Source organism: Centruroides sculpturatus, unplaced genomic scaffold (genome assembly GCF_000671375.1).
Source record: "Centruroides sculpturatus isolate CEXI.00-Female unplaced genomic scaffold, Cexi_2.0 scaffold45, whole genome shotgun sequence".
NCBI lineage: Eukaryota > Metazoa > Arthropoda > Arachnida > Scorpiones > Buthidae > Centruroides > Centruroides sculpturatus.
Window position 1 is genome coordinate 84,690 of NW_019384310.1, and position 15,736 is coordinate 100,425.

At 31.0% G+C, this 15,736-nt stretch overlaps 1 protein-coding gene across 8 annotated transcripts in view; it reads right to left on the minus strand.

The window, feature by feature from the left end:
* The window catches only part of LOC111621081 (inhibitor of growth protein 3-like), a 32,288-nt gene that overhangs the window by 9,932 nt on the left and 6,620 nt on the right, over positions 1-15,736 (minus strand). For 3 of the 8 annotated variants that reach the window (XM_023363156.1, XM_023363143.1, XM_023363149.1), the window contains exons 2-4: positions 6,107-6,392; positions 4,830-4,928; positions 4,669-4,740 (exon numbers count right to left, since the gene is read on the minus strand). In XM_023363156.1, coding sequence (XP_023218924.1) covers positions 4,669-4,740; positions 4,830-4,928; positions 6,107-6,212 — 277 coding nt within the window. In that variant the 5' untranslated portion in view covers positions 6,213-6,392. Of the gene's footprint in view, positions 1-4,668; positions 4,741-4,829; positions 4,929-6,106; positions 6,393-9,489; positions 9,508-15,736 lie in introns of those variants that run through there. The other 5 variants (XM_023363185.1, XM_023363173.1, XM_023363192.1 and 2 more) reach the window with 3 other exon arrangements.

The window sequence follows — 15,736 nt, forward strand, 5'->3', positions numbered from 1 at the left end:
ACTCAAGTTGGACATCTGGAGGGGCATCTTCCACTTTCACATCAAATGGAGTTGAAAAAAGTTGCAGGTAGATCTTGTATTTCTGGAATTCACCAAACCTCTCATTGGATGATGTAAGGAGGGTGTTTACTTGGTCAGAGTAATCCATCATATGTGGGTATTTCTCTTTCATGGCCTTGCAATGTGGAAAGTGTGTAAAGTTCTCTGATTGCATGTGGGACTTGAAAAGTGATAGTTTGGTCATTAATGCATTGATGTTACTTGTCAACTGAGAAACAAGTTGCATCTTTCCCTGCAATCTCAAATTAAGGTCGTTTAGATAAGCAGTAATGTCAGCAAGGAAAGCTAAATCACACTGCCATCTTTGTCCCTCCAAATTCCTTGTAGTGTTCCCCCGTTCTTTCAGGAAAGTGATAATAGGCCCCAATAGCTCCACAAATCTCGAGGACTGTTGCCTTGCTCAGCCAACAAACTTCAGTATACGTGGGCAGGTCAGCATAATCAACATCTATTTCTTCAAGAAATGATCTGAAGAGTTGATGGTTGAGTCCATGACAGCGGATTAAGTTCACAGTATCGTAGACATCTTTCAGCAGACGTTCAAATCCCAGCTTCTTTGCACAAAGTTGCTGTTGGTGAATTATGCAATGATACTGGACTAACTCCTTTTGCCTGTCCCCAAGGTGGTTTTTCAGCAAGGTGACCATGCCATTCTCACATCCAACCATAGATGGTGCTCCATCAGTGGCAATGCTGGATAGCTTGTCAAAGTCCAGTGCTGATTTGTTGCAAACGCTCAATAAACCAGTAAGTAAGTCAGCACCAGTTGTATGTCCGGAAAGTGATGCCATGCCAAGAAATTCTTCATTCACAATAAAATCTAGTGAAACACTTCTAATAAACACAATCACTTGTGCTGTTGATGATATGTCAGTGGATTCGTCCACAGCCAAAGAAAAATAAGCACAGTTTGCAACTAAAATATTAAGTTGGCCAGAAATGTCTGATGCAATTTGCGAGATTCTCCGTTGTATCGTCATGCGGTTAAGACTGATTGTTTGAAAACACTTTGTCTTCTCAGGACACATCTTCTCACTTGCGATGATAAGACACTTTTTTATCATATCGCCATCTGTGAAAGGTTTCCCATTCTTGGCTATTAAAGCAGATATTTCTAGGCTGGCTTCAACAGCCGCATCCAATTCTCCAGATTGTTTCTTGAACACATTTTGTTGGCTGATTAGTGATCGTCGTAACGATTCGATTTTCCGTTTGCGTTCCGTACCTTGCAGAAGGAAATCCTTGTGTTGGCTTTCATGATGTCGCTTCAGGTTGAATTCTTTTGGCACTGCTATTGTTCCATTGCACAAAAGGCAAATAATGCTGTTGTTCTGTTGCACAAAACAGTACTTGTTAGTCCACACTTCCACTTCTTGAAACTGATGATTCTCGCGATTGACCTTGCGTTTAATGCCCGGCGCCATACTGTTCACTCTGCAAAACAATGTCTCATTGTGCCGAAAATTCTGAGGCCCGCAACAAATCATGTTTGAGATAAGGCAAGCTAGACTACCACGTGCTTTGTTCTGTATCCACTCTGACCAAAGACTAAAGAGGCGGGGACAGAAGACTATTACGCACACGTGGCCAGGCAGGTCTTAATTCGTTCGACCCCTGTCCGGGCGTCTCCACCATTTCTCAGAATTTGTGAGTCAGATCGTCAACATGCCAGGTGCAGGACACTAATCCATCATAAATGTGGTTACCATTCTTACCTAAATTATATTTATGGCCCGTCAGTTTTACCCCCGTGTTCAGAAATGAATCAAAAGTGATTAACACAGTGCAGTGGAAAATCTGAATATTTTAAATATAATTATTAAAATTGCGATATCTCGTTTCAAATTGGCGCTAGAATCAATCTGTTTTTTTTTTTTTTCTGTCACAAATATATCACAGTTTACGACTGTTAAATTTCAAATAAAATAAAAATTAAAAATAATAATTTAATTTTAAATTTACGAAAAAAAGAATGTAAAAATAAAAGTAAATAAAAAGTTCCAATTAATTTACTACTTAAATAACCTAAATATATCTGTTTTCTTTCAAACAAAAGAAACTGCAACTTTCTAGCTGGAATCATTTTACAACCCTCTTTGTTGACAAGAAGTTTGTGGCTTGTAATAATTATTAAATCCAAAATATTTTAGTGCAAATGGCTTCCTTTTAGTCATACGACTCTATTCCAACTAGAGTATTAATTTTCTTGGTCCAACTTAATAATAATAAATTTGATGATGCAAAAAAATTTTTTTTCTATTAGTCTATGGAGAGATATTGTTGTAAATTATTGGTTGTTATAGCTTTTGTACAATCCTTTTTGAACTCTGGTTAGTTTTTTCTAGTTTGAATGACATTAGGCTGACAAACAAGTGTCTTTTCAGAAAAGATTGATTCAAATTTGACTACACCAATCAGAATCTAGAATGTAAACAAATGCTAAAAAATCATTATTTTCATGGTTTTTCAGTGCTATTTTCACTTATTTTTGTTATTTGACGCTATTTAGACAAATAAGCAAGTTTTCCGAAGCATAAAATTGAAAATTTCCCGCCAAAATAGAAACTTGCTGATAACATCGGAAATGACGTTTTAACATCATTTTATTCTATTTGATTCTTCAAAAAATCATTATAATCCTATGTATTAGATCTAAAATATTGGATATCTAAACCAGAAAGTGTTAGCTAGAAATAGAACTTATTTATAGAACAACCCCCATTTCTCACCTCAGGGAAAGTCATAAAACAGTTGGGTGCTAATGACTTTGTGAAAGGGAAAAAGTTCTATGCTTAGAAACTTCTAAAGAAGGGATTTGGCCTGTACCCTCCGTGGGCCTCATAAACATTGAAAGGGGGCCTTATGTGACCCTCGGGCCGCAGGTTGTGCACCCCTGCTTTATAGTATTATGGTACATAAACACAGTAACTAATTACAATATAGAAACTTACACATGATGTGTGAAATTGTACCCAATTATCATCATTACTTTTTATGTTTTATTTGCAATTTACTATGCCACCTTCTAACTTTAAATTATAATATTGTTTCAATGGCACCAATAGCAGATGTTATTCTGGACATTCTAAATTCTTCAAAAATAAAATCAACATGCAAATAGAACTTTATACTCGTTAAACTATCTTTTAAGTTAAGACAGAGAACAACATTTTTAGTCATTTTAAGAAGAAACTAGTAAGCATGGTAGTGAAGAATTTATCAATAACAGAATTATGAATTACGTACAAAGATTTTGCTTATGTAGTTAATCAACTTCTGCATAATGTATATGAAATGCTCTTCAATATAAGTATGCTTGGATTATCTATGAATATGGAAAAAAACAAGCTATTTATTTAAAGGAAGTAAAAATTAGTAAAAACAAGGAAAATATAAAACTTATAGTATATGCGAAGTATAAATATTTAGGAGTAGCATTAAGCCAAGGTAGGAGAGATAACTGAGCAATAGAAAAGAGGAAAAATGAGGAAACATGGAACAAAAACCACAAAAAACGACATAGGAAACCAAGAAAGATCTGGGAATGTACTCTGTTTATACATCAGGATAACACAAATTGGTTTGTAGAGACAAACCTTGGTCATGAATCTATGGTGTATTTTATTCTACTGTAGATAGGTGCATGACCATTCTAGAAGATAAGTAGGAAAGAAATATGACTTCCTTTCTCTTGGGACAGGAAGTCAGATATTTTACCTACTAAAACTTAATTTAACAATTTGCACTGCTACATTTGACAAAAACTTTTTATCTAATTACAACTTCATTAAAAGTTGAGAGAGAGATTCAATCCATTGGAAAATGTGAGGACTTTGAAGACAGACTTCAAATGTTCTCTCTCCCTCTCTCTTTTTTTTTTTTTTTTACTCCAAGCTCTTTTTCTGGAGAAGTCTTGGTTATTCAACTCCCTCTTTCTCTGTCAAATTATAATTTATCAATTCTGATTTCCAGAAAGGAACAATTACAGTTATATAATACAATTAATTGTATCTCATATAACTATGAGTAACTGAAGTTATATGATTAATGATATACAATAGAATTAATTTTTCCTCTTATTTTCACATTGATATAAACTTTGATCTTGCTATTGGTTGACTGCTTCACTGTACAATTATGTCTCATGATCACATGCACCTTCTTTGGCATTGCAGTGAGAATTACCTCACAACTTGAATTATATTAAATATGATTTTAATTTAAATATGGATTCAATTTTACTTTAAATATGAAATTTCTGTTTTAAGATAATTAAGAAAAATGAAAAATTAATTTTACAGATGTAAATTTAATAAAAAGTAACTATCTTCCTATGATGATTGAATGTCCAAGCAGTAAGAGCACTAGGTCTATTGGTCTGGGGATCTGGATTCAAATCCAGATCATTGCACAAATTTTTATAGATGGATTGACTTAAATATATTATGTCACCATCCAGCTATCTCCATTATGAGCATGTGTGAACTCATGACAGGTACGGAAAGAGATCCTCTTAGTGCCCATAGAGCAGAAAGAGTTAAAAAATTTTTAAAAATAAATATAGTAGTCTATTTAAAAATTTTAATGAATATGAAATGTTATACATACTTTGTACTTGGAGATCCATTTCTCTCATTTCTGTAAATCTGTCGCGGAGTTCTTGTGGTAAATGTTCGATCACTGATTCATAGTTAAATAATTTACATCAAATTAATTAATATTTTCTTATTTTGTATCAATAATGTAAATAAATATCAATATATACTTACTTTCTAGATAATCTTCTAAATACAACATTTTGTAATTGATGAATTTGATTGCGAAGATATATAATGAAAATTGTTTATAACCCAACTTATTTTTCAATTCTGAAAAAAAAAAACAGTAATTAATAAAAAATGTGTATTTGTTAGAGAATTTATATTAAATTAATTAACTTTTTAACTGAAAATTAATGAATTAATTTTAAAAATGAAATAAACTTTACATTGGTTTTAACAGAAATGTGTACATATTGGATAATCAAAAAGTTACTTGTACGGAGTAGTTGGTAATATGGTAATCTGGCCCTGTCTGTAATTGTCCTATTACATATCACAAGAAATACTTAAATCTTGCATATGTTGTTTATGTGAACTTGAAAAATAATGTTTGAAACACTAATTAATAAATTAATTAGTCAGGCACTATTGCCTCTTGGTATTACCAAATTTACTCCTTGCAAGTAAATTTTTTTTTTTATAACTCTATATAATCTGTAAAAATCAAAAAATAAAATTATAAATATTGAGGAACAAAATGAAATTTAGAGATAACTAAATGGCTGATATGGTAAAAATGTCAGACTGCCATCTGAGGGACCAAGTTTGAGTCCAGATCATATTCTTAGAAATGTTCAAGGGTGTTTTCATCCAGAGATATTGTGTCACATCCCTTATTTCTTAACACCATCATTATTGACCTGTCCTAACTCATTGCAGATATGGAATAACACCTTAGTACCCACACAGCAGAAAGAGATTTAGAAAAAAAAAATTTAAAAGACCAATTGCAGAATATGTCTTAGTTTATAAATTAAATAAACCAAATATCCATAAGATGGAAATATTTTTTTACATAAAGTGGTTAGTCAAGTCTTTAATATTATTGTTTGTCACTAAGATTCTACCCAAAAAATTATTATGTCTAGTTATTTTTCATAACTAGACATAAGTTTTTTAGTAATAGTTTTATTCCAGGAATTTCATCTTCACTTCTGGAAAGCATTCTCCACTATGAGCTCATTATGATTTTATTTTTCCCTATTTTTATTGGGAAAATCATTTGTGATAAAGTTTATTCTGCAGATAAAAGAATCAAACTCTGAACTGAAATATGAATAATAATTTTAAAAATGAATTTAAATCTATGAGGATTGTATCTAGAGTTATGTAAATTTATAATGTTATGAATGTATTTATATATAAAAATATAGGAATATATATCCAAGCCACTACACATTCAATAAGCTTAGTACAATATCACTTTTGTAGGAATGCAATCATACCTATAAACATATAAGAATGCCAATATATTTCAATCCAAAATGTAATATTGATTAAAAGTTCTTCATAATGATGTTTGGAACAACAGAACATGAACAATATATACATATAGTTGATCAATGATAATCCAACGATCAATATTTAGACTTCCACTATTACCTAGTAGGCTTGTTCAATGTGACAAAGCAATAAATAATTTGAAGATTGCAAGAAAACAGTTACTCTTGGTCCAGTGGTCACCACATGGTTGAAATGTGAAGACAGCATTCAATTGCATTAGCAAGAACCCTAGAACAATGAAAATAAAAATTTTTCCATTAGTCAATGAGTGTTGCATGTTGGAAATTTGGCACTGAAAAATAAATTTGACAGTAATCTGTTATTTATTTAGTTTTTGCATGTATGAAATGTAACTATTGTATGCTGATCATTTAAATGTCATTAATTAATGATTTTAAACAGTTTTTATTTAAAGAGGTTATTACTTTTATATCTTATTGATCGATGCTTTTAAGCTTGTAAAGCCATTAATTTACAAAAATAGTAAGTCTAAAGGAAAGACAACAGAGTAAAAGGAAAGCAGTCTATTAATTTAGTACCAGAAGAAATTAGTTTAAGAATCAGAAAAGAGTAACAGCCATTAGTTTATTAATGAGCTATGTAACGTGAAAAGGCATTTTATTTTTTTTATACTGTAAAGATAACAATAGAAGATTAATTATATAAAATATATATCCAAACGAAAATTAAGTATTTCTTATAAAAAACATATAAAACTACTTTGAAATGGTATAAGCAACATTGGAGAGTTAATTTGATGTTATCTATCACAGTGGTTTTCAACCTTTTGAAAATTGCAGAACATTTTTGTAAGCAGATACTTTTGGCAAAACACAAATTAAAAGTGAGAACATTTCTGAAAACAATTTTAATTACAAGTGCAAGTTCTTTTATTATGCAATCAATAAGAGCTTATAATGGTAAATTAGCATTAGATATACATATCACAATATAGCACTTATTTAATTTAATTTCATTTATTTCTTTAATATCAGTTGCTATCAACAGGAAAAACTCCAGTTACTGGTGGCTAATACAAAGGTTAAATTTATAACATTTTCAAAATAAAAAAAAAAAAGAGAAAAAGGAAATAATAATATGGTACCTAATTCCTCCCTCTAGGACAAATTAATTAGTAATTAAAATTATAATTGCCAGAAAATAGTCCAATCTTATACAACAGTCAGTTTGGCTTAATAATATGTTTGAATGAGTACAAAAGAAACTTAAAAAGGTGAGAAATCACGTCTTGTGTAAGATATTTCTCCTCCTAGATTTATGATTCATCCTTTATACTTATATCTAGTTTTTATATTTGATAACATGGAAAATTATAATCTGCACAAGATGCTGAAAAAGTTAATAAAATGTTAACATTTTTAGATATTATTGGGTATTTTTGTTAAAAAGATATCCAAAATCCATCAAGATAGTTTGGCCTTCTTCATTTTTCAAATGACAGGAATATGAGTTGTTATTCTGTCAAACTAAATTTAATTATTTATTGAATGAATTGAAGTAAATGAAATGTAACCAACAAAAAGTATTTAATGTAGTTATGTGGTCTTCTAATGATTTCAAATGTCCATTTATATTGTATGTCAACCACACCTTATTACTGAGAGACTTTGTTTATTATGTTGAACAAACATTTTCGACCCACTCAAGGGGTCATCCTCAGGTTATTGATGTTACGTGAACTTTTACAGTCGTTCTTTAACAATTGTTCTTATCGAAAGGACTAAGGATTTTAAATTCAAAGTGTTTCAAACATCATGTTAAATTCAAAATATAAAAAAAACGAAACCAACTAATTAGTCCGTTACATATTAAAATTGAACTAATTAAACTAAATATAATGAAATACAATCATAAATATAATAAATACAAATATACTGTAAGTATAATAATATATTATACATCAATGGCATTAAATTATGAGTTCTTTTTGATTATATACTTCCAAACTGAAGGCAAAATCGTGGCATCCTTATAGTTCAAACATTTTCCAGCCAGGCTAGATCTACAGATTTCACATTTCTCCAATGTTAATGCAAGAGTTGGTAAACATATTGGTGCAGCAGTTCTGGCTTCTGCCCATTCGACTGTCGACCCATCCATTTGTGCCACCGTTTTTGATAATGTTGTTGAATAGTGTTTTTTGTTTATATCATACTTATGCTCCTTGATTCTTTTGTTTAGGTTTCTGGTTGTGACGCCCACATGTTCTTTGTTGATACTTAACTGGTCATTCTTATACAGTATCCTGTATATGCCTGCTTGCTCTTCCTCTTTGATCTTATCCTTGTCATTTCTGAGTAAGTTATATATCGTGGGAACCCTTTTGTATAGTAGTGTTGTGTTTTTGTGATTCGCTATCTCTTTCATAACATCAGATAGACCTCTGTTGTATGTGAACTTTGTGATATTGCTGCTACTATCTCCCTTTTTCTTCTTTCTTCTAGGATCTGTGTAAGAATTATTATTTAATTCTTCAATGGCTTTTGTTCCAAAGCCCAAGATTTTAGCCACGCCCATAATCCTATCCAGCTCTTCCAGTCTGTCATGTATGTTGGAGCAATATTGGAAAACTCTTTTAAGCAGTGTTCTAAATGCTCAGCATTTATAGGTGTGTGGATCATTGGATGTCAATGGGATGTACAACGGGTCGTGCATGGGCTTGATATATATATACCTTTATGTTTAGAGCACCATTCTTGAATGAAATGCCAATGTCCAAAAAATGTACTTCCGTGTTACTAATTTGCTCCAATTTAAGCTTTAAACCATCATCGTTTGCATTTATTTCATTCAAAAAATGGTGTATTTTTGTATCATTCTTCCATAGAATAAACACATCATCAACATACCTTTTGTATAGGATTATGTCTTCACTAAAATTTGTAATCGTGCACTGTTCTATTTTGTGTAAAACTAACTCTCAGACGGACATCGGGCTCCCCGGAGCAAGCTGGACATCGGGCTGCCCATCAGAATGTCCGGCTTACTCTGCATAAATGTACCATTATATGAGATGTAAGTTTTGTATTGTAGAAATCTTTTTATGTGATATTTAAATAATGTCGTGTCCTTTATTACAATTTGTATATTTTTTAACAGCACTGAAGAGGGGTTGGAATCGTAAGCCAACCCGAAATGCATTTGAGTTCAAATTTTTAAAATAAAACTGTAATTTTCTAACCAAAATGCTGTAAGATTATCTACCAAGAAAAATTCTTTGGATTAAAAGGATGTTATACATATATTTTAATGATATAATAAGTTTGCACTTCACGCCGATGTATACTATTATTAGAACACTTACGTGCAGTGGCGTTACAGGAACCGTCGGAACATCGTTCGGAAAGCTTAAATTATCGAATTCTATGTACCGCCTGATGATGGTAGTTTTACACTACTGAAAGTGCTAGCAGAAAAACGTTTCTCCAAAAGTCGGATATATTTTAATAGTTGAAACGGTATCTGTTGCATCTGCAGAACAATCATTTTCAAAGTTAAATTGATCAATAACTACTAAACAACAATAGTATTCACGATGGAAAGCTTTTTTTGCTTTTAGAAGTGCCACATTCTACAGAAGCTATGAATTGTGATCATGCATTCTGATGGAACATTTTGTAATCCTTATTTCATCTTTGTTTGATCACTTTATAATGACTAGTTCTTCTATCAGTGAATTTCAATAATTGGAGTATATTGCTCCAAGGAAGTTTTCTATTAAGCCAGTGGCCATGGCCTAGATTGCCATGGCACACTAGGATGGTGTAATGACATTTCAGGGGTGCCTTGAAATGGACTGATGAAAGAAGACATATATGGATGAAAAAATACCTTTCTAAATTAATTTTAATATATATAAAATTGATGACATATATTGCTTATATACAGTACATTTTAATAGTGTTGCATTTACTTAAATGTAAACAGTTTTTACATTTGTATTTTTCACCTTTAAATGATTCATAATTGTAAATAAAAAATTGAATAAGGATAATGTGCTTATTAAAGAAACTCCTCAGATGTAAATCCAATTCACACTGCTATTATCAAAGTGAAAATATTTTACAAAACTCAATATTTTCAGATTTTTTACCAGTCTGCAGGAAGTAACTAGAAAAATAATGACGATTATTAAGTTAAGAATAAACCAAACTGTCTTTTAGCATTTCTTTATTTGCAAAGTTTTTAATTAAAAACAAGTACTTTTGATATTTCAAAATGTCATTTTCAGGTTGAGTGAATACCATTTAAATTACAGGTTTTTAAATAGTTCAAATTTATTGCAAAAATTAATATAATTTGTTATCTTTTTATATAAATAAATAAGTTTTACTGTGGAAATTACTATACATAGTATACATTAATTATTATAATATATATTTACAATATAGTTATATGTGATCGGTGGTGGACTGGCCCACCAGAAAATTCTTTATTTTCCTGGTGGGCTATTTGCTTGGTGGCCATTTCTTATTTTCATATACATTAAATTTCACTTAAGAAAAATAATTTAACAAATAAATTACAAGTAATGTCTATTGTATTCAATTTTTAAAAAGTCTTACTCTAATTTAGGCTGTAAGCTACCATGGTACAGTCCATACAAACAGACATCTGACTCATGGCAAAAGCAGTCTATTACTTGAGATTTTTAAAATAACTGGCCTGAATTCAGATGTGGGCCACAAATGGAATGGCCTGCCAGGATGTGCATTTTGTAACTTCTAATTTAAAAATAACTGATCACAACCTAGGCTATACGTAGCCAACATCAAGCCCACATTAGACTAATGCTTGGTATTTGATGGCTCTTACTAAAAAATCAAAATAGTTAATACAGTTAAAACATATTTTGTTGATATAGTTTTCTTAACATTATATTATTATTAACTATGAAATCTATAAAATCGTACTGCCAAAAATGGCAGTATGATTACGTTACCAGCATAGAGGTATGAAGGAGTACATGTCGAGAATTGATATTTGGTACAGAGTATTAGGTGCCCAAATCATTTGCGCATAAAATAATCCAGACTTGTATGTAGTCAGAGGACTGAGAACTGAATCAAAATAAAATCTGAAATGGCCACCCTCTTCTATACAGACACCTCACTCCACCGAAGTCAGGTGGGGGAAAGTACCACCCACAGTCATTCTAAGAAGTGAACTCTGACCTTAGGACTGAACATGTAGTTTCTTCTATGTTAAATAAAATTTGTAACCTAATTTTGTAAATTTGGGAGTGCTTCAAATATGACGTTAAAACGGTTTTATGTTGTTACAAGGGGGTTTTTTAACATTATCTAGTATAGTAAAATCATGGGACTGATAAAAATTTGACATATTATTTTTTTCAAAAATGGGAAATTTTCATTATGCATTGACAAAAATTCAACCCGGGCCGACATGCAACAAAGAGAAATTTCGAAATTGCATAGGTTAATTTCGTCGAAAATGCATCGTGGACAACCTCGTGGTCGTGGCCGGCGAAGTTTGAACAATTGTGCCCAAAAGCAGCAATACCAAAGAAGATTGGAGAATAAGAATGAGACCCTTCTTAAGCTTCAAAGTGATTCTGCTTATTAGTGAGTCTCTGAGACATAGTCTTGTCCCAAACATGACCTTGCCGTTTTACTTGTTGCTGTTTATTACTAATTTCTAATTTAATTTATAATTTTCAAAAATATATAAATACTTCTGTTCACATTAAATTGTCTAAATTATTTCCTGTTTTCGTTGATGCATAACTGTTTTGTACAAAATCACACCACAGTTCTGTTGACACTATACGGTAAAGCAAGTCAAAATACCACTTATATGCTTAATACGCTATCTAGTATTTAGTTGTTCAGATCTGACAAAGAGTATTATATTTTTTAATCTAATCCTTAATTCTTTTGTAGAGATCTCATACATGTACAGTACAACTATATGCTTTTCAATATTCAGTCTTAGTTCACTATTTGAAAACCAGTAGTGGCTAGAATCCTAGAGTTTGTACAATATCAACTATCATGTGATAAGAGTTTTAATTAGACACTCATAAAAAATCAAGCAACAAGTTGTGTAACTTTCCCAGCTGTTATGAGATTTTATGTAAAAAATAACTTTTATATTATTAATCATAATAAATAAATGTCTGTAAAGCCATCTGTTATGAGATTTTGTTATAAAAATGTTCTATATTTTTAATTATTATAAAATGGCAAAAGACTTAATTTTGAGGGTAATGATGAGTTTCATAAAAAATTGTAAATGCTAATAATGAATAACATCTTCATTAAGTCTAACACTTCTTGAGATATGACACATGACACCCCTCTATCTCCCCACCCTCTTGACTTTTAACTATCAAAATTTAATAGTATCAACACCCCTTATATGTAAGTTACTATGCAAAATTTTGTTTCTTAATCTTTACCCCATCCTGAGATATTAAACAAAGTATTGACTTGTTTGGAAAGTTCATAGTGATTTTTGATAGCCAACAGTTGAGACACTGATTGACACAAAAATTATTAAAACTGTATAAACCAATGAATATTAAGAAAAATGACCTTGAGATATGTTTTTTACAAAAAACCCATTAAGATTATTCAAATATTGTTTAATTTGTCTCATTGTGAAAATAGATGTGAACAACATGCATTTTCGACACCTGTTTCTTTTCTTCTATCGTAAAGCAAAAAGGCTGTACCAACAGAAAAAGAAATATGTGATGTTTATGGTGGGAGTGCTGCAGAAGAATCAAATTTAAATAAAATTTAAAGTGGGTAATTTCAGCCTTGAGGCTGAAATTTAAATTATCCACTTTAAATTTAGCAAACCACCTTTGAACAGAGGTCTTTCTGATGCTCCTTGCTTAGAAAGGCCCCCATTATTGAAGAGGACCAGATCAAAATGTTATTAGATGAAAACCCTCGTTACACAACTCGAGAGATTGCAGATATAGTGAAGTTATCAAAGAATACTGTATTTCAACATCTAAAGAAGTTCAGATACATGAATCATTATGACATTCAGATATCTCATGACTTAATGTAAAAGAACTTATTGGATCACATCTCCATTTGTGATTCTCTTGAAAAACAAAATGAAAATGAGACCCTTTTCTGAAGCATTTAGTGACAGGTGATGAAAAGTGGATTGTCTATAATCAGGGTGGCCAAGCTCCTTGATAGTCCGAGCCATTTTTCAAAATTTGAAATTTTTCGCGAGCCGGAATTAAATACGTATTAAAAAGGTATGCAAAAAATTCCAGATTACAAATTATATCCGTAGCAAGAGTGATACAAATTGTTTCCTCCAGAGCACAATGTCAACTGTCTGTTGCAATGACAGTTTACAAATTCAAAATCGGTCTGGAGTCGGTTGATAACAGACGATTATGCCACTGTTTATGTTCGTTTGCGCAGTTTTCGATGAGTCATATCATTCTTAACTTGGACGGAAATGAAATTTGTTACAACGTTGGACTTAGCTTTCATATTTGTTGTTAGTAATTTAAAAGACATTTTGAAACACATACGGAACGATAATAATTTTTTAAAATATAATAGCACAAAAATGAAAAGGGAACACAAGTACGCTTATCGAGAGCCACAAATAATCCTTCAAAGAGCCGCATGTGGCTCGCGAGCCGCAGGTTGGCCACCCCTGGTCTATAACAACATCAACCGAAAACAATCATGGATAAGAAAAATGAACCACCATTAAAAACTCCAAAAGCCAGTCTTCATCCAAAGAAGGTCATGCTCACCATCTGGTAGGATTCGAAAGGAATCCCATACTACGAGCTGCTTCCACAGAATCAAACAATTGATTCTGATAAGTATTGTTCCTAACTGGATAAACTGAACATGGCAATTAAAGAAAAATGCCCAGAACTGGCCAATAGAAAAGGCATTGTGTTTCAACAAGATAATGCCAGACTGCACACGTCCTTATAAATATGCCAAAAATTATTAGAACTAGGCTGGGATGTTTTACCCCACTCCATACTCACCCAACCTTGCCCCGTTGGACTACCATTTTTTCTCTGAAGAATTCCCTTTATGATAAAAACTGATATTTTGGAAGCTTGCAAAAACCATGTGGAACAGTTTTCTGTGGGAAAAACTGGAAAGTTCTATGAAGCTCTCTTGTAGATGGCAACATGTCATTAAAAACAACAATGCATACATAATAGAATAAAAGTATATTTTTAGTTTTAAAATGGTTTCTTTTATCTCTCTTCAAAATCGCTATGAACTTTCCAAACAAACCAATAGATGACAACACACTCACATCCATGAATTTTTTTTTTTTTGACTTTTTTGGATTTAGGAGGTCTCAAACATGATTTGAAATAAACTCAGTGTGTCAATTTTGACATGATTTCAATACTTTTCTTTGTTATTACACATAACAGCTGGGAAAGTAAAAGTTGTACAAGTGCACATTTGCCTATGGTATCAAGCAACCTAAAGCTAAATAGATCATATCATTTACAATCCAACCAAGGACACATTCCAGAATTGGTAAAAATGGGTCTAGAACTGATTGAACTTCACTTATTTTTTAAAATTTATTCATTAATTGATCTATAAATTGGTGGTATTATATTTGGTATCAATAAAATTAATCTACTCAAAATTTAATTCTACAATCAAATCTTAAACACAGGTAAAATCAGAGACATCTGGTCATNGGTCTAGAACTGATTGAACTTCACTTATTTTTTAAAATTTATTCATTAATTGATCTATAAATTGGTGGTATTATATTTGGTATCAATAAAATTAATCTACTCAAAATTTAATTCTACAATCAAATCTTAAACACAGGTAAAATCAGAGACATCTGGTCATCCAACTAAACCTCCAGTATATTTTTAGTTAATAATACAAATTATTTAAAATTTATATCAGTTAATGCATCATATTCAAAAAGTTATATTTTAATATTTCTTAAAATAATCTTTGAAAGTATATTTTTGGAAATAATCTTAAATATCTTGGAATTTTTAAGTTAAATAATAACTAAAATAAATTCAAAATTATTTCATCTTTTGAAGATTATTCTCTCTGTATTCTTAATTTAATTTTTACAATATACTTTTAAAATAAAATAATAGAATTATTCTGTTTTAAATTATATCACAATGCTCTATTGTGAGAACATTTAAATTTATTTTTTGGAGAAAAATATTAATGTTTATTATTATATGCAATTTCTAAAAACAAGTAAAAAAGAGCTCATGGTAATCTGGTTCAATAGTTTAAACAAAGGAATTATTTTAATTATCAATTCGGTAATATAGAATAAACATTTAACAGTGAATGAAACAGAAAGAATGTCAATGTTTTTGAATTAGTTAATGAGCTATCTTCAGACGTGGATAGATGAAAGGTTCCACTTTCATCTGTCCATGTCTGAAGATGCCTGTTAATTAAGTCAAAAACAGTGTTTCTTCAAATTTGCCCACTGTTAAAATCTCATTGATTAATTTAACAGATTAACTTTAGTAGCTAGTTCATCCTTATAGAATATACATAGGCCAATAATATATT